Source organism: Crocodylus porosus, unplaced genomic scaffold (assembly GCF_001723895.1).
Source record: "Crocodylus porosus isolate Cpor-Errol unplaced genomic scaffold, CroPor_comp1, whole genome shotgun sequence".
Taxonomy (NCBI): domain Eukaryota; kingdom Metazoa; phylum Chordata; order Crocodylia; family Crocodylidae; genus Crocodylus; species Crocodylus porosus.
The window spans coordinates 179,533,616-179,552,072 of record NW_017728906.1 but is presented as its reverse complement, the minus strand read 5'-3'; the positions used below and the strand labels follow the sequence as shown (position 1 = coordinate 179,552,072).

The window sequence follows — 18,457 nt, the reverse complement described above, 5'->3', positions numbered from 1 at the left end:
GGGCCGGGTCCCGCGGGGCCTTAGCCCCCTCACAGATGTCTAGTCTAAACCTACTCTCTAACAACTTGTGGCCGTTTATTCCTTGTTACCTTGGAGGGCGCTAGGGGGAACAAGGTCTCTCCCAAACCCTGTTGGTCCCCCCTAGTGAGTTTATAGACAGCCAACAGGTCCCCCCTCAGCCTTCTCTTGTGAAGGCTGAAAAGGTTCAGGTCCCGTAGCCCCCTTTCATAGGGTCTGCCCTGCTGTCCCCGGATCATGTGTATGGCCCTTCTCTGGACCCTCTCAATGCTGTCCACATCCCTCCTGAAGTGCGGCGCCCAGAACTGAATGCATTACTCCAGCTGCAGCCTAACCAGTGTCACATAGAGGGGGAGGATCACCTCCTGGGCTCTTCTTGAGATGGATCTGTGGATGCATGACAAAGTACAGTTGGCCCTACTGACCATGACCTCGCATTGTTGGCCCATGTTCATCTTGGAGTTAATAATGACTCCAAGATCTCTTTCTGCTACCGTGCTCTCAAGAAGGGAGTTTCTCAGCTTGTAAGTGTGCTGCTGGTTCCTACTCCTCAAGTGCAGCACCCCGCACTTGTCAGTATTTGAAACCCATCCTGTTTTCATTAGCCCACCCCTGTAACCTGTCCAGGTCCTGCTGTAATCTGTCCTTCCCTACTAGTATGCCCACCTCACCCCAAATCTTGGTATCATCAGCAAATTTAAACTGGCTGCTTTTCACCCCAGCATCCAAGTCACTAAAAAGAAATTGAACATTGTGGGACCAAGAACCAAGCCCTGGGGGACTCCACTACCCACTTCCATCCAGGTCGAAAAAGACCTGTCTTCCACTACCCTCTGAGTATGACCCTTCAGCCAATTTGCAATCCATCTGACTGCGTAGGCATCAATGCCACAGTCACCAAGTTTTTAATGAGAATGGGGTGGGAGACAGTGTCAAAGGCCTTGCTGAAGTCCAGAAAGACTACATCTACCGTGACACCTGTGTCCGATGCTTTTGTGACCTGATCATAGAAGGCAATCAGGTTGGTCTGACAGGACCTGCCCCTAATGAAACCATGCTGGTTGCCCTTGAGCATCATCCCTGCTGTTGGCCCATCACAGATGTGCTCCTTGATAATCTCTGTTTCCCCAGGATTGAAGTAAGACTAATGGGCCAACAGTTGCCCAGGTCCTCCCTCTTCCCTTTTTTAAAGATGGGGATCACGTTGGCTTTCTTCCAGTCATCTGGCACCTGGCCAGAACACCATGAGTGCTCGTAAAGTCGTGCCAGGAGCCCTGCAATAACCCCTGCCAATTCCCTCAATACCCTGGGGTGGAGAGCATCTGGACCTGCTGCTCTGAACACATCCAGCCCTTCCAGAAGCTCTCTAACCCAGTCTGCCCCAACCTTAGGCCTGGCAGCATTTCACCCAAGTCCGTCTGGAATCTTGGTCAGGGAGTCCTGGTCCCTGCACAAGAAAATAAAGGCGAATAATTTGTTAAAGAGGTCTGCTTTCTCCTCTGGTGCAACCACCAGATTGCCAAGCATATCCTTCAGGGGCCCCCCATTACCTGATGCCTTCTTCATTCCCCTAAATATTTAAAAACGGACTTTTTATTATCTTTGATCCGTGATGCTAGCCCTAGCTCAGTATCTGCCTTAACTTTTCTAACAACCCCCTTACAGACCTGAGTGGTGGAGGCATACTCCTTTTTGGTGATAGCCCCTCCCTTCCACCAGGTGTACACCTCCTTTTTGGCAATCAAGCATTCACAAATGCCCTTGGCGAGCCAGGGGGGCTCTTGCCCCCTTTGCTTCTTGTTGGGATTCTCACCCCTTGGGCTCTGAGTATCGTCTCCTTAAGGAATGACCACTCAGCTTGGGCACTGAGTTCCTCTACTCTCAAGGACCCCAGCGCCTCTCCCACTAACCTCCTCAACTCATTGAAGTTGGCCCTTTTAAGGTCTAGGGCTACTGCCTTGCTGCAGGCCCTTGACACCCTGCGTTGGATGGTGAATTCCAGCAAGCGATGATTGCTATCGCCCAGGTGGTCGAGGACCTGGAGCCCTCTTACCAGGTCGTCACCTGTGGCCAAGACCAGATCCAACACGGCATTCCCCCTGGTAGGACTGTGCACCTCCTGGGTTAAGTGGAGGTCCTGTATCTCGGCCAGAAACCTCCGTGAGCTGTCTGACCTGGCTGACTACTCCTCCCAGCAGATGTCCGGGTAATCTAGATCATCCCTGACAACTACATCCCTTGCCTTAAGTGCCTCCGCAAGCTGACCCAAAAATTCACGGTCCAGCTCTTCCCCTTGGTTGGGAGGTCTGTCGTAGACCCCCACCATTAAGTCCCTTTCCCCATGACCACTCTGTATCCTGACCCAGAGCACTTCAGCCTGCCCCTCCTCTGACCCCATCCTGCTGGTAGAGGTTGTGTATTGCTCTTTGATGTAGAACGCCACACCCCCACCTTTCCTTCCTGTTCTATCTCACCTGTAAAACCTATGGCCCCTAATGTTAACCGACCAGTCGTGGGATGAATCCCACCAGGTTTTTGTGAGCCCTACTATGTCTGGGTTTGAACAGGCTATTCAGAGGGCTAGTTCCTCCTGCTTATTCCCCATACCACGAGCATTTGTATAGAGTCATTTAAGGCCTCAGATTGCTGCATGTGCCACCCCCCTGATTTTCAAAACTATCTGGATCCCTGTTACGTACCTGGGTACTCCTTGCATATGTCACTTGTCTTGGTCGTGAGGTGTTCTTAAGTTTTCCTGCGGCCCCATCCCCCGGCAAAGCTAGTTTAAAGCTCGCCGCATGAGATCAGCCAACCTGAAAGAGAAGACACGCTTGCCTTTAGGTGCAAGGTGTAGCCCATCCCACCCAAGCAAGTCCCCTGCACAAAAGCATGGGTCATTATACAGGAACCTGAGGCCTGCCTGGTGGCACCAACTTCGTAATTGCCAGTTGACCTCGCCAATGCAGGCCTTGTGTCACTATCTGTGCCTACTCACCGGGAGAATAGAGGAGAATACTACCTGTGCTCCCGTCTCCTTAAGCTTGGCCCCCAGAACCTCGAAGTCCTTCATGATGTGGTCTGGGTTTCCCCTGGCTGCGTCATTTGTTCCCACATGGATGAGAACCATGGGGTACTGGTCTGCAGGTTGGATGTAGGCTGGGATCCTCTCCGTGATGTCCCGAACCTGAGCCCCAGGCATGAAGCAGACCTCACATGCCATGGGGTCGGGACAGCAGATGGGACCCTCCAGTCCCCGTAGGATGGAGTCCCCAATGACGAGCACCTGGTGTTTCTTCCTGCTGGTGTTCGTTCTCTGCGCTGTCTGTGTTGTGTGGGGAATGGCATCGTCCCTGCTGAAGGCATCCCCTTCGTCATTCTCCGTCACGGCTGCCAGGACCTCATACCTGTTCCCCAGTTGTACCTGGGAAGCCTCCACCACTCTAGCCCGAGCAGCTCTAGATCTGGTGGACACCTTCTGCCACTCTTGTGTTGGACACGTCTCCTGTGGGGGGCTGTACAGTGGATGACTGGGCCTGCAGTGAACAGAAATAGGAGTTGATTTCATCCTCTGCAGCCCTAATCCCCCTCAGCCTGGAGCTCCCTCACCTGCCCCTCCAGAGCCCTAAGTTGGGCACAGGAGGGACAGGCAAGGGAACCACCAGACCACCCCCCCACCACCACTGTCTGCCAGGACCCCACTGAGCCTCCCCCACAAACGGGAGAAGGGGCCGCCAACCCTACCCTGAGCTCCATCTAGGTGGAGATCTCAGAAGAGGCCAGGGCGGGGCCCCTAGCAGTCGTGCCCCGCATCTGCACTATGTCCATGGAGCTGAGTCTACTGCTCTTGCTTGTTGGAGGTGCCCTTCTGAGCTGCTACCATGCGCCCGCCTTACGTGAATGCCAGCGCAAACTCATCAGGCAGGTAGCAACCTTCATCATCCAGGTAGCAAATTTATGCCCAAGTCAGCATAAGTCACAATAGTTACTATGCAGTAGAGGTCTGCACATGTAAACACACGCCTGTGCTGCACAGTAACTTTTGGTTAACCTAAGTTACTGCACAGTAACTTTGCGCATGTAGACATGCCCATTATGTCACTTTATTGTGGTTGTTGAGCTGGCTTCTGGGCTAGCAACCTTCCTTTAACCCTATTGTAGGGTACAGGAATCTTTAAATATAGCAACTTCTGAATGCTAAACTGTGCCTGGCAAGGGAAATACCATGACCATGATGGTGGCAGGGGAAATACCTTGACCAAGGTAATGCAATTCAAATGGCACTGTGTAGTGGAGGGTTGCACCCTTGTCTGCTTGCAGACAAGACTCCCTATGAGAGTCTCATAGTTAGCTTCCCACTGGACAGCTTCCAGAGGGAGGATCTTGGCTACATGATGACTTTATGGAAATGGGAAACTCCTCCCTACCTTTCTTCTGCTGCCATATTGCTGAGGGTAAGCCAAACTCAGGGCCATCCGAACCTGCAGCTTCTGGGCTTGGGCCTACATGTAGGATGCCCACCAAAGGATTTGGAAGCATCTGAAGACCCAGGCAGGGGTGCTGGTACTAACGCCACATTTGGTTCTTGAATGACTCATGAATTTGGAATTGATTTGGCTGATTTGACTTGGAACACAAAAAAATTTCCTTTAAAAAAAAAACAAAACAAAAAAACTGTGCAACCTTAACATTCTTTCAAGGCATTCTTTGTGCGTGATATACATATATGTTCATGAAAATGAACAGTAAGTTTAGATATTATAAATTGTTTTTATTTGAATATTGTAATAAACTTTCTGATTGTGACTAGCTCTGTCATATTTAGTTTCAGAAAGTACTGCTCAGTTTCTGCTAGCAGAAAAACTAGCAAGTATATCAGTTACAGAGGGTGAAATGCTATCTGCTATGGAAACAACACAACCACGCAGACAGCCATTGGTGCTCAACAAGCCCCAAAGACTCGGCATGACAGCATTGTCAATGGAAGAACATAAAATTCTTCAGTCACTTGATCATCTCAATCAGAGGCTGCAGAGTGAGTACGGTATATAGTTTTATGCATTAAGATATAGCAACAACCTACATTCTATGTAATGCCATAATTTAGTTTGAAGTACATATATGCATACATGTATAGATACACACTTATACAAACGTGACATATGTAAGTAGGGAAACATAATATCCCATCAGTTCCCTCATGTTGCCCTTTGCCACTTGCTAGATATTAATAAACAGTGGTCCAGGCCCTCAAATCCTTATTTACAATTTGTTTTGAATGAATGTTAATCAATTAAAGGAGTTTTGTATGATTAAAAGTTAGATAAGAAGTCAGTGTTTATTCCTGAATTTTGTATGCCATTATACTCGCATATATTCTCTGGTCCCACCTCCTACAGTAGGATATGTGACATGTCAATAGAATTTTTAAAAGAGGCTCTGATTAGCTGTTACTAAACAAGAAATATATTGAAGCAAAAATTGAGGCATACATTTTAGAGAAACAGGGAAGAAATGTAAAGGCAAAGGGAAGAGCAATAAAGAGACAGAAGATAATGGAATTTGAGAAAAGGTTGAAATTAGCACCATGAAAAGAGAATCAAAAGAAGAAAGTGAAGAAGACAGGGAAGTGAGAAGTACAATGCAACAGAGAATATAAAAGGAACACTGAAAAAAATAGAACAGTATAAAGATTGCAAACCACATGATTAAAAAGCCTGAAGTCATAATATAAATACCATATGGCTAGTGTCAGGTATCCAGGTTGTAGCCGTATTGGTCTACAGGAAAAAGCCATCAGGACTCATAGTAGAGATGATATCTTTTATTAGGCCAACAAGATTTTTGCTAGTGTGCATTTTAGAAGTTTGCTTCCCTTGCTTTTCTTAGCCAATTTAGCTCCAGGGTTGGACATAGCAAAGTTAAGTGGTGTACTAGCTTCTTACCTTATGCGCTGTACTTCTTAACTTTGGTACGTTCTGTTCTATAGTTATCAAGCATTATGGCTTTGGTTCCCCTTTTACCTAAGCTCTACTCAGCAATCATCAGGGAGTCTGTTCTGGGGCTCTCCAATAAGTGCCTCCAACATACCCCTTCCCTTGCCTGTTTTATGCCCCTCAGTAGGAGAAAGGGAAGATGGCTGGTCTAGGAGGTGACTCTGTTAGTTTTATATTGGGAAGCATTTCTCCTCTATGAAAGGAATTCTTTTCATGCAGTTTACAGCCAGAGTCCAGCCACTTTGAACTTGAGCTAGGAGCATCCTTCTCCAGTTGATGTTTCCAAGTGTTCTTAGCTCCAAATGATATTACTCTATGTAGAATATAAAGGATGCAGTAATTCTTTCTGGACGTGACAAAAACAAGGTTTACTTTTTTGAAGTCCATATTTAAAATATAACAACTTTCTAGCCACGTGTAGATGACAACAAATATTTGTGACAGAAGTGCCAAATTCTGTTAAAACTTCACCACCTTAATTCATTTTCCATTTATTTTATATAAAGCTACCAAACTGTGTCTTTGTGGTGATGCTATTTAAATGTCTTATCTATTCTAAACTGGTTATCTCTGTTGTTATCCCATCCCCCAGTAGCTGGCCTTTTCATTTTGGGATGGATTTATTTGTAGAAAGTTTATTCTTGATCAAATAGTAATTCCAGGTTTTAAAATACGGATCAGGCAAATGTTTCACTATCCCCCAAGGAAAAAAATATTGCTGTTAAACTGTATTTTCCACAAACTTCAGGATGGTTGGTACTGAATACTTGATCATGAGTCATGTTTCTGTTCTAGCATGTATTTTAAATGATTGTTGTGTCATAATTTCATACTATTTTTAGATATCCAGGAATCCATTACCAAAAACCCATCCACTTCAAGGGGTTTTCAGATAATTTCCCCTCTGGTAAGCATCCTATTTCAATGTAATTTTCTGCACTTTGAACTTATGGCTGATTTTACAGTAAAAACGTAATAAATAATGTTGACATCTGTTTGTTTTAGATTTTATTGAAATGCCAAAATCTCAGATAGCACTCTGAGTGTGATGGAGCAAATCAGTGAACTGTTGGGCTTTTCAACAGAGCTGTGCCGGTTTTTACCAGGCTGTCTCTCCCTTTTTGCTTTAATTGCCCTATTGGAATCTGGAGCAGTCGCCACACGCCCACAGCCTGAGAAACCCAAAGAACTTCCAAGGACTGATTACTGTGCCACCTCATTTGAGCTAGATATGGCCCCAGTTAATTGTTTTGCCCCAATAATGTAGGGGGAAAAACAATTTGTTGTGGTCCCAAGGGTAATCAGTGCTACAATGAAATCTTTTTCTAGGTCTGCAGATAGCCTAGGGCAGGGTTCAGCAATGTTTTACAGCTGGGGACTGCTTTAATGGAGCTTAGTTCCAAGCCTGAGCTGCTTCTAATCCAGCCTTCACCACTGCTGCTGGAGCCAGAGCCACAATCACCTCACCCCCCTCCACCATGGCCACTACTTTACCCCAACCATCCAGGCAAAGCCCTCACTGCAGAAACACCACAAAAGGCCCCCAGCTCCGGGGGCTGGATAAAATGGCTCTGCAGGCTGGAGACAGTCCCCAGACTGTAAATCTCTGATCCCTCACCCAGGAAGTCAGGCTTTTGACCCGTAAGAGGGAGATTTGGATTCTAGCCTCTCTGCAGCTTAAGTGGATTTGAATCTATATCTCCCACTTCCCATGAAATTGCCCTTGAACCAGGCTACAGTTTAAGCAAGGCTGAAGGCATTTAACCCTCCTCTTGAAACAAAGCCACAGGGTAGTAAAGAATCATGAGGACAGAAGGAAAGCAAGCAAAAGGAAGCTATCTATGTATCCCAGTGAGGAAGACACTCTTCTAGGAAAGAGGATGCCCTTGGCACTTGGTACCTTGAAGGCTCAATCCTCCATCAATACAGTCTCACAGTGTTTCACATAGCTGAAGAAAGATGATTGCTTAGAATTATCAAATGATGTTTCTTTGAATTTGCATTATATATTATTAAATATAAAATGTTATATATAATATTGGTGTCTTCTGATTTATTATGGAACATTCAGCATGGTTCATCCTCCCCTTCTGTGGATACTACATTATCTACACAGAGGCATCCGAGTATGTCAGCTGACCCTCGATTACGATTGCAAAGAAGATACTGACATGGTCTAACAAAAACTGCTTCACTGGATTTAACTTTAATGTGGCCTTACAGGTACACATTCTTCATGCTACAAAATCAAGAAAACATGCATTTAAACATTAACTCAATTAATGTAAGCTAAATAGTTTACATTACAAACCTTAACTATGCACTTTATTGTAAAATATTGTATTTTAAAAGAATGTATATACCTCACCTTTTAATTAATGTGTTACTTAATGCATTGTATCTTTAATTAAAATGAAATGCAAAAGACATTATTTTGTTACTCAGATTAAGATTATGTATAAACTAATTTCCAATTTCCTGGTTTTTCAGATTTTCTAATAAATTATATTATATTTATATAAGGTATGTTGTGGAAAATAATCTAACTAGAGTCAATCCACAGAGTTTGTCAGGGGAGTGTTCCACCTTTTATCTTTCCTTTGATGGCCCCATTACAAATTACTGCAGGCTTATCTGTACCCCTGACCTAATAGTTCTGTCTGTTGGCAACCATATGCAGCTCTAGAAGGTGATCTTATCCTCCAAAGTAGCTGCATGTTGCTCTTGTAGGCCCCCAGCACATGTTCATTTAGTGGCGTGATGTGATCTGTTCTCCAATCCCAGCAATTGCGCCTCCTGCCATTCCACACATGCATGGCAGGATGTGCAATGTTGGGATCACAGATCAGATCCAAATGGTTCCATTACTACTTGCCAGTGCAGGGAGAACTTAGAAGCCTGGACTCCCCCTGTACAGGCAATTTGAAAGCCAGGTGCCCACAGTTCAGCTCAACCCAAGCAGTGCCAATCGACTGATTGTCAGTCCCAGCCCCAAGTCTGCACTGGGGCTATTTGAGACTCCCATGCAGTCCCAAGGCTGGAACCAACAATGAGCTAATTGTTGGTCCCAACTCTAGGACCATACTGGGGCCAGTTCAAGACTCCAGTGCAGTCACAGGGCTGGGACCGATAATCAGCTAATTTTGGTCTGAGGCCCTTGACCATGCCAGAACTAGTTCCAGAACCCAGTTCTAGATTCTGGCGAGGTCCCATGGCTTTTGTCCCCAGCCCTGGGACTGCACTGGAGCTGGTTCAAGATTATTGGTCCTGGCACTGGGACTGACAACCATCTGATTGTCAGTCACATCAGAACCAGTTCCAGACTTCCCTGCAGTCCCAGGGCTGGACTCAACAGCTGATTGTATGTCCCAACCCAGGAATGCACTGGAGTCTTGAGCCAACTCTGGTTACCCTCCCACATGTTCATTTTAAGGTATGATGGAAACTAGCCACAAAAATATTATTCCTTTTTTCATGAAATATTTTTGTGTCTGATTTCCTGTTTTGTAGTGCTGTTAATTCCTTGAATATGTGGCAGGGTTACCATTTATGGCGCAATTGACAGATTAATCGCATCTTAATTGTAACATAGGCTATGGGCCTCTCAGTTAAGCAGCCTTAAGTGTGTGCATTGTGTCAGCAGCTCAGTATGACTCACCACCTTCCCAGCTTTATATCTGTCATCTGCTTCAAATCTATTATTGAAAATGCTGGAGCCTAGCCTCCTTCAGTCCTACACTTAAAAGCACCTTCCATCAGTTGTTCAGGCAAGGAAGTTGACATAGATTAAATATGGCTAATATTAGCTTCAGAAGATGGACCTAAAAAGCTACTCTTTGGGTGCATCTACACGTCGTCCTGCAGTGACATAGTGATGTGCTATATTCCCGTGTGGCATGCTACAGCAATGTTGCGATCACGCAGGTCTACACATGATCGCTAGCTACATCATTGTAGCAACGCTGGTACACTGCTACAGCAACATAGTGGCAAAAGCTAATCGTGTGCTGCACACACAATGCAGTAACTGCCCATACTACACTATGCTTTTGTACTTCCAAAAGGAAGTACAGAAGCACGGCACCATAGGAATGTTGCCATAAGGTGACATGTAGGTGCACCCTATATGTGGAAGGACTTTTAGAGAAGCACTTCTGGGAGCTTCCTTATATGAGGAAAGTAATGGCAATTTCAAAATAAAACCATTTTGTGTGCAATTAATTGGGAACTACACAACAGTGGGGAATACTGATGGCAGCACTGTCAAACGCATCTATCGTTTACAACTTTATAGAGAAGTCATGTGGTCCAGAAAATGATCATTGCACACAAAATGGTTTTATTTTGAAATTGCCATTACTTTCTCAACCACCCTCAGCAGGAGGGTTAGGGTACACACCAGCTTAGGTGTCCAATATCACATCTAACTGTCGCTACTCAGCCAAAATGCCATTTTTGTTCTCCAGTCCATAGACTTTCTCCCCTGTCCACACAGTCAAGCAGGGAAAAACACGTTGTGCTAAATCAACAAATGATCTTAGGAGTTGTAATACCCTGTATTGCAAAAACCTCACCTTTTAGGCACCCTCCCACTGGAGTGGAATCCACAGGCAATTGTAGGCAAATTGACTGTAGGCCAAGGTTAATCCAACAAAGATTTGAAAACAAAACTCATAGTTTTAACACCCATAGTTAATCCAGTGTTTCTAATTTAGGCTGCTTACAGACTTAAAAAAAACCCCCTAAAACTTTACTTTAAGCTTGGTACACCCCTGCACTGAGCATGGTACATGGCCAGAAGAGGTATCATGTTAGTTTGACCCAGCTCATCCAGAATCTGTATAAATCACGTGCTTCAGCAGCACTTTTTGGTGCTTTTATCTAATAGCTGATTGAATCAGCTATTTGATAAAAGTCCAAAAAGCCTTCCTGAAGTGCCCGATCTATATAGACTCTGGGGAGCCAGGTCAAACTAACAACCTTCCTCTTCCAGTAAAGTGCTCTTTTTGGTGGGGAGGTTTTCACATCTATTAGCAGCCTAGTGCCAAGAGCTATTTAAGAGACCATGTACATGCAGTTTGACCAAACTACATCCTTGAGTCATTTCCTCATTACTGTAGAATGCTGTAACTGTTTCAGTATGTCCCATTAGCAAGCTGATGTTTTGTTCCTCTTCCATTATTTTTGAAAGGCTGCTAATATCGTTTTGATGTACTATTTTCTCTGTTGTTTTCATTCCCAAACTATGTATGTAGGATCATAGGAGTGAAGGAACTGCTCAGCCAGTGAGTCCAGTCTTTTGCAAATGCAGGCAACCACATAATGTATGGGAAGTCCTAATGCATCACACTTACACATACACCTTTTTCTTATAAGTCTCAATACTCTATACCTTAGGATCTTTAATACAAAATATATAGGGGTCTTGAAAACTACACTGTGCCATCAGAAGAAAACAGGAGACACAGAGAGCATATTTACATTGTAAATTTACCATATTTATTTGAATATAAGATGATCCCCAGTAATTAGATTCCATATATGGAACATTTATACATTTGTTTAAAATTTCCAGGTATAGAATCTACTTATTGGAGATTGGCCTGGGTTTTTGGTTGTAGCCATGCTGGTCTAAGGACATAGGCAGACAAGCTTCTTTGGGTAGATGTGATATCTTTTATTAGACCAGCTGAGCAGTTGGAAAAAAGTTCTTTGAAAGCTTTCGGGCACAGGCACCATTCTTCAGGCCTATGGAATCTGTGCTGTTCTGAGATCCCCAAGGAATGAAAGAAACTAAAAGTGTGACAGGAAGTATGTGAGAATGTAAATAGGTGGAAATTAGAAAAACAAAGGATAAAGAAGGAAGGGAGGGGAGAAAACAATGGAGAAATAATTGCAAAGGTAGGTAAGGGAAACGCTACTGTAGTTCATCCAAAATTATTGCATTTTATCTTTTTTGAAACTGCTGCAAATTTTAGCACAGGTACATAAACACATAAGCAGCACTTCTATATCCACTTTATATATAATACAGACTGGGTGCATCTATACCTACAATTAATATGAAGCTTATTGCTCCTGAGTTTATGGCTTCTGGGTGTGCCATTTGAATGTGTGCCTTGGCCCATAATACATTAAGCCAGGTCAGAACAGCCCCAGCTGTTGAAGCACTCAGAGGAAGAATGGAGTCCCTGTTTGTGGGCTATTGTAGACCATTAAGGGCTGCAAGCCCTGTTGGGACTAATTTATACAGAGAGAGGTGGCAGAACTACTTTGAGGCCTAGAGGGGAGACTGATAATAGTAATGGCTGAGTGAGTGCCCAGGTCTGTTGCATCCGCCTATTCCTTGGAGCTAACTGAGGGTCAAGCAGCCTTGTAGGCTAATTGAGGCTGCAGGCCCAGTAGAGACTGAGTGCTGAACAGGCCTTATTGGGAGTTGATGTGCTTCAGGAGGCACGGGGGAGGGGGGCTGACTTTAATTAGAGCAGCTCCAAGAGCCATTCTAATTAAAACACCCAGAGCATCATGTGTATCAATGTCCCCACGCTGAAAAATGGTGGTAGGGGCACTTTAACGAAAGCTTGTTCAATAATCTTTAGTTAAAGTGCCCCCATTTTTCAGCACGGAGACACTGCTGGAGCACAGTAATTATCACATTCCGGCAGTCATGCCCCACGCTGAAAAATGGTGGTAGGGGCACTTTAACGAAAGCTTGTTCAATAATCTTTAGTTAAAGTGCCCCCATTTTTCAGCACGGAGACACTGATACACATAATGCTGGAGTCTGCTGGAGCACAGTAATTATCACATTCCGGCAGACTTGATTACAGCACATCAGAGCAGCCTCAGTGTATGTGTACAGGTGTCCATTAAGGCACTGGATAACAACAGAAAGTGTAGAGTGAGCTAGTGAGCCTGATGACCCTGAAGTGCTGATTAGATCAGTGGATCTGAGGGACCAGCAAATAGCTGCTTGTGGTAGTTGAGACAGCCCAGTGATATGTATTGTAGAGAGCAACACCTGAGTGTCACTTCAGCAGAATTGAGGGCTGACTTCCAAATTATTAAAAGATAAGATTAAAGGCATGGCAGGAAAGACCAGGGAGGCTGAGTGGGGGAACTCAGAAGGGAGCTCAGGGGTGAGTGTGAGCCGTGGCCAGAGGGGCCGGAGGTCTGTAGCCTGAAAGAGGCAAGAAATGGGGCTGGAAGCCCATGGCACAGGAAGGTGTATCACATCAGTGGGAGGGCAAGGAGCTCTGTAACCCAGGAGGGACATGAAATGCCAGGGCAAGTTAACCTGGAGGTTGGTCCTGGATAAGATCTGAAATTCCACCCTGGGTTGGTGTGGTGGGGCTGCCTGTGGCAGGGTAGCCTCCATGAAATGCCACATGTTGTCACCCCAGGGAAAGGCAAGTATGTGGCACCTGAAAGTCTCAGCTGCCATCGTCTTGCAGGTCACCCCATGGAGGGTAATGGCTAAGGGACCATACCCTAACAGAAAAGGAAGGGGGAAAGTGGGACTGGAAGGGCCCGGAGACTCACCAAGAGGCCAGGAAAGAACAGGACCAGAAGAGTCCAGAGGCCCAGTGAGGCGCTGGGAGACAATAGGGTCTGAATGAGAGAGAGGTCTGGTAGCTCAGAAAGAGGACAAGTGAAAGACAGAGGGGCCTCGTAGCTTAGAGTCAGGCTGAGCATAAAGAAAGGACAACAAGGAGTGGTGACACCCACAAGACATGGGACATAGTGTAGGAGCAGACTGGAGCCACACAGTTTGTCCACAGACACCTGGTGATCATTAAAGTAAGACCAGGGCAGCTTCCCGCATTTTAAATAACCATTTTACATCAAGGCTTGCTGAGTGAGAAGAGTAAACTGCTCATAGAGCAAGGTAAGGAAAATAGTTTTGGCCTCCAGGGGCTTTATGGTCACCCCTAATGATGGTACCCTGTGACAACATCCACCCTGAAGAAGCTGAAATGCTAATGGGGAATCAGGTCTACCCTCCACTCCTCTTGCTCATGACTGTATACTGGTAATGTGGAAAGCAGTGAGAGAAATTTAAGTTTACTCTAAACAGGGGAAAGAGAAATGCTGAATGTTCTTTGGGGACTCTGAAGGAACACTGGTGATGTCTAATGACAAGCTGCAATCTGCCACCACCTCACAAAGCTCTGTTTTTGCAGTTCCTGTGGACCTAGCCTTATACATACTTTCCCCAGGAAGAAGCATAGGATTCTTGGTCCATGCTTTTTAGAAACAAGTCATTTCTATCCATTGCACATGTGATCTGATATAATAAAGCTTTTCCAGAACAAAGAGGAAGTTTAAAGGGTAGGTTGGGCTTCCCGATGTCAGGCCATGGCTTCAAATCTGGGGCCTTGCCTGACCAGCATAACAGCTTGTCCTGGCCTGTCAGCCCTGACCATCCAGACTGGGCAAGGCTGGCCTGAAGCCGCCACTAGGACTTAGCCATCCCCCATACCCTGTCACTAGACTGGCCAGTCAGATTCAGCTGACCCTCCTTTTCCCCCATAGAAGCTCCTAATCCAGAACAGGAAATGCCTGGGCTTAATTTGATCCCAGATTGCTTTGCTGTTCCCTCTGGCTTGCTCTCCAATTCTGCTCTCTGCCTGATCAGCTGGCTTCCTGACTTGGCTTGTTCCTAGACACCACCATCGAAATGACCTCCTGGCTTCCTGACCTGGCTTATCCCTGGATTCTGCTCGCTCTTTCTGACCCTGATTAGCACATCAATCCCCAGTGACCCCAAACTTGTCCATAACCCAGCATGTCATCAGTCAGTTTGAAATTGGCTAGTGTATTTCATATCTGCAGCCCAGGTAGTCAGCCCAGTGCATTGTTGGTTTGCTGCTGAAGGACTCCTTTAGTCAATAAATGAAAGGTATGTCCAGGTGCCTTGATGTTGACTGGCTTGCATCACTTGAGGCGGTACATCTCAGCCAATGCAAACCTGGGAGGTTGTCAATTTAAGGGCAGTCTGTGCAGGCAAAGTTTTCCAACAGAACATGATTTCTGCTGAAACAGAAGTACAGTCCTGTTAATCCATTTAAAGTTACCTGGGATGGTTAAAAAGTGTATCTGGGAAATCAAGTACTCTTTTGTATCATCTGACTGGTGCCCACACTGTTCACAGTGATTTTATGATGTGAGTCTGGTCAGTCCTCCAAGCATCCCACACTGCATTGCTACTCCCTCCTCCCCCACTGCAACTGACTGCTTCAGTATGTGGCCTGAAGTCTATTGCAGATTTTTTCCTCACCTTTGTTCAGGCTTTTTATCAATGAGATCCTTTGCACTTCTTGTTCATGGATTCATAAATTCATAGATTGTGAGGCTGGAAGGGACCTCGGAAGATCATCTGGTCCAGTCCCCTGCACCAGGCAGGAAAGATAACTGGGGGTCAGGTGACCCCAGCAAGGTGACTGTCCAGTCTCCTCTTGAAGATTTCTAGGGTAGGCAATTGCACCACCTCTGGAGGGAGCTTATTCCAGTCTGGATTCTCTGACTGTGAAAAAAATTTTCTTAATGTTGAGCCTGAAAAGGTCTTCCAGGAGTTTGTGGCCATTACTCCTGGTTTTTCCAAAGGGTGCACTGGTGAACAGCTGCACAGTGAGCCCTTTATGTACTCCCCTGATGTAGCAGTAAGGTGCTACCTAGTCCTGTCTCAGCCTTCTCTTTTGTAGGCTGAAGAGTCCCAGATCCCTCAGCCTTTCCTCATATGGCTTGCTGTGCAAGTCTAATCATACAGGCGGCTCATCTTTGGACTCTCTCAAGTTTTACCACGTCCTTGTTAAAATGTGGTAGCCAGAACTGGACGCAGTACTCCAGCTGCAGTCTGACCAATGATGAGTAGAGCAGAAGAATCACCTCCTTGGTTTTGCTGGAGATTCATCGATTGATGCATGCCAGAGTATTAGTTGCACTGCTGGCTCATATTCATACTGTGATCTATTATTACCCCCCAGGTCCCTTTCATTCATAGTGCTGATCAGTTTGGCACCAGCAAGCCTGTAGGTGTCTAGGGGATTGTTTGTCCCCAGGTGGAGCACTTTACATTTCTCAATGTTGAGCTTCATCTGGTTCCATCTGCCCAACTTCCCAGCCTGTCTAGGTCCACCTGTATCTGTAGGCTATCTTCAAGTGTGACCACGCTTCCCCATAACTTGGTGTTGTCCACAGACTTGGCCAATGAGCTCTTCATCCCCACATCCAAATCATTGATAAAGATGTTGATAAGCACTGGACCAAGCATGGACCCCTGAGGGACACCACTGGCCACTTCTTGCCAGGATGAGACAGATCCATTCACTACAACTCTCTGAGTCCTACCCCCGCAGCCAGCTTCCTACCCACCTAAGTGTTGAGCAGTTAAGCCCACAATCTTCCAGTTTTCTCATGAGAACATCATTGGATACCAGATCAATAACAGCTATGTTGCTACCAACTAGCTGTGTCCTCACTCACCTGTGCCTCTTACCATGTCCATTCCCATACCCCTCCCCACTCCTGGGAAACCAAAGCATGGACCCAGGTATTCCTCCCTTACCCCCATCCAACCCCAAAGTCAGGCAAATATACCACAGACTTTGGTCAACTGCAGGCTACTGAAGTTTAAAGAACTCAGATGGTTAGGGTGGAAGGAAAAGCAGAAAAGGGAGCACACCCCAGCCACAGGTCACCTACTCCCTGGGACCCACCCAAAGTATAGATGCAAAGACTCCCCCACAACCCACCCACAATGAGGCATACTAGGCTGGGTGTTCACTCAGAAGTGAAGTCAAGGCAAGTAGTTAGGTGTTCAGAACTGTTGGAAATGAGGCTACTTATTTAGGAGCTACTTTTAAAATCTTGGCCAACACTGACCATTCAAAACTTGGAGGGCTCTCAAGGAAATAGAGTTCTGAAAAAGCTTCATGTGCAGACTTGTACTTTATTTTTTTAAAGGGTGGACAAAGGAGAGAGAGTATTTAAACCAAATATTTGCCAAACAGGTTTGGTTTTAAAGTGAACATCTTCATGTTTGGGCAGGTTGGGTTTCTTTTAAAAACTCCTTATCCTGCTAAGCTTTTTGCTGATCCCAAATGTCAACCCCACCCACTTTTTTACTCTAATAAAAATTTAATTCCAAAAGAAAACATAGGAAAAACAGTTTAAAAGTACAGCTCAATGTAAGCCAAAATGCAAACCTCCCAGTTCACTATATTTTCCTCCCTAAACATGTGAGTTATGAGCCTGATTTTCAAATATTCTCAGCTAACCATTTTAGAACAATCAGAGGCAGCTCCAGTTATATCCAACTTCACTTCGGTGTTTTCTTTGTGTTTCATAAAGAATGATGTTCTGATGTTCTCCATGTCAAAATGAAGCATATGTCTCAACCCCATGTGATGAAAGCACTCCTATAGTTAAATACGCTTCTTTTATTGAATGCAAAACTAATGGGTCACACGCAATCTTACTCGAGGAGCCTGAATGCAAAATAAAGCTGCCATTGAGCAGAATAAATCTGCACATTTCCTTTTCAAAGCAAATGTTTCCACCCTTGAAGCTGAGATTAGCTTCTTTTAAGCTGGAAATAGCCACTGACTCCAGACTTTTTCTACAGCACCATAGCAGGTAAAAATGGCAACCAGCAAAGAAACAAGGTTTACAAAGGGAGCCTGTCATTTTATTTTTATTATTACTGTATTATTTGTGTTACCATAGTACCCAGAGAAACCCTTTTATGCTAAGCACTGTACAAACACAGAGGCCTTGCCTAGACTTGGGTACATGTCTCCAAAGCAAAATGAAAGTGGGACTGTAGCATGTGCAGACCTAGATGCATGAGTAACCGTAGATCAGAGTATGTGCCCAGGAACTCTTGTACCTTTGTTGCTTACCAGCATTAAAGCCTGCGCCACTGTATCTTCACTGGTACTGTGACCCGTGGCTAGATTAAAGATAGTATAGGCATCTCTATGTGTACAAGAAATATATCTTCATTTGTCTGAGTAGACATCCAGGAGAAGAAAGGGATTTTCTGTTTGTGTTTTGTTTTCAATGGTGTCATTTGGCCCCATTTGAAACACTGCTACTAAGTGTACTACTTCTACCACAGAGGGCCTGGTCTGGATGTAGTTTAACGTGCGTAAATTTAAGTTAACTGGTCAGACTAAGCCCCGGGGTCATCATAAGAGGGTTCCTGCTTCAGAGAACCTACATTCTAAGTAAGCAAGACCACAAAGGAGGCGTTTTGCACAGGGAAACTGAGATACCACAACTCACTCAAGATTATCCAAAAAGTCTGTAGCAGACATAGGAACAGAACCTATAATACCTGAGTCCTAGGACTGTACTTCTGTTGCACAAGGGGCCATTTGAGCTCCTGGAGGCTAAGTTCCAATTTGGTCCCCAGAAGTGAGTCACACCACAAGCCACAGAGA

The 18,457-nt window shown here is 45.2% G+C and overlaps 1 protein-coding gene across 2 annotated transcripts in view; it reads left to right on the top strand.

Moving 5' to 3' along the window:
• Positions 1-8,533, top strand: part of CEP126 (centrosomal protein 126) — a 64,125-nt gene extending 55,592 nt beyond the window's left edge. For both annotated transcript variants that reach the window (XM_019530276.1, XM_019530277.1), the window contains 3 exons: positions 4,847-5,050; positions 6,854-6,918; positions 8,083-8,533. In XM_019530276.1, the coding sequence (XP_019385821.1) occupies positions 4,847-5,050; positions 6,854-6,918; positions 8,083-8,181 (368 nt within the window). In that variant the 3' untranslated portion in view covers positions 8,182-8,533. The remainder of the gene's footprint in view (positions 1-4,846; positions 5,051-6,853; positions 6,919-8,082) is intronic.
• The last annotated feature ends 9,924 nt before the right edge of the window (positions 8,534-18,457 follow it).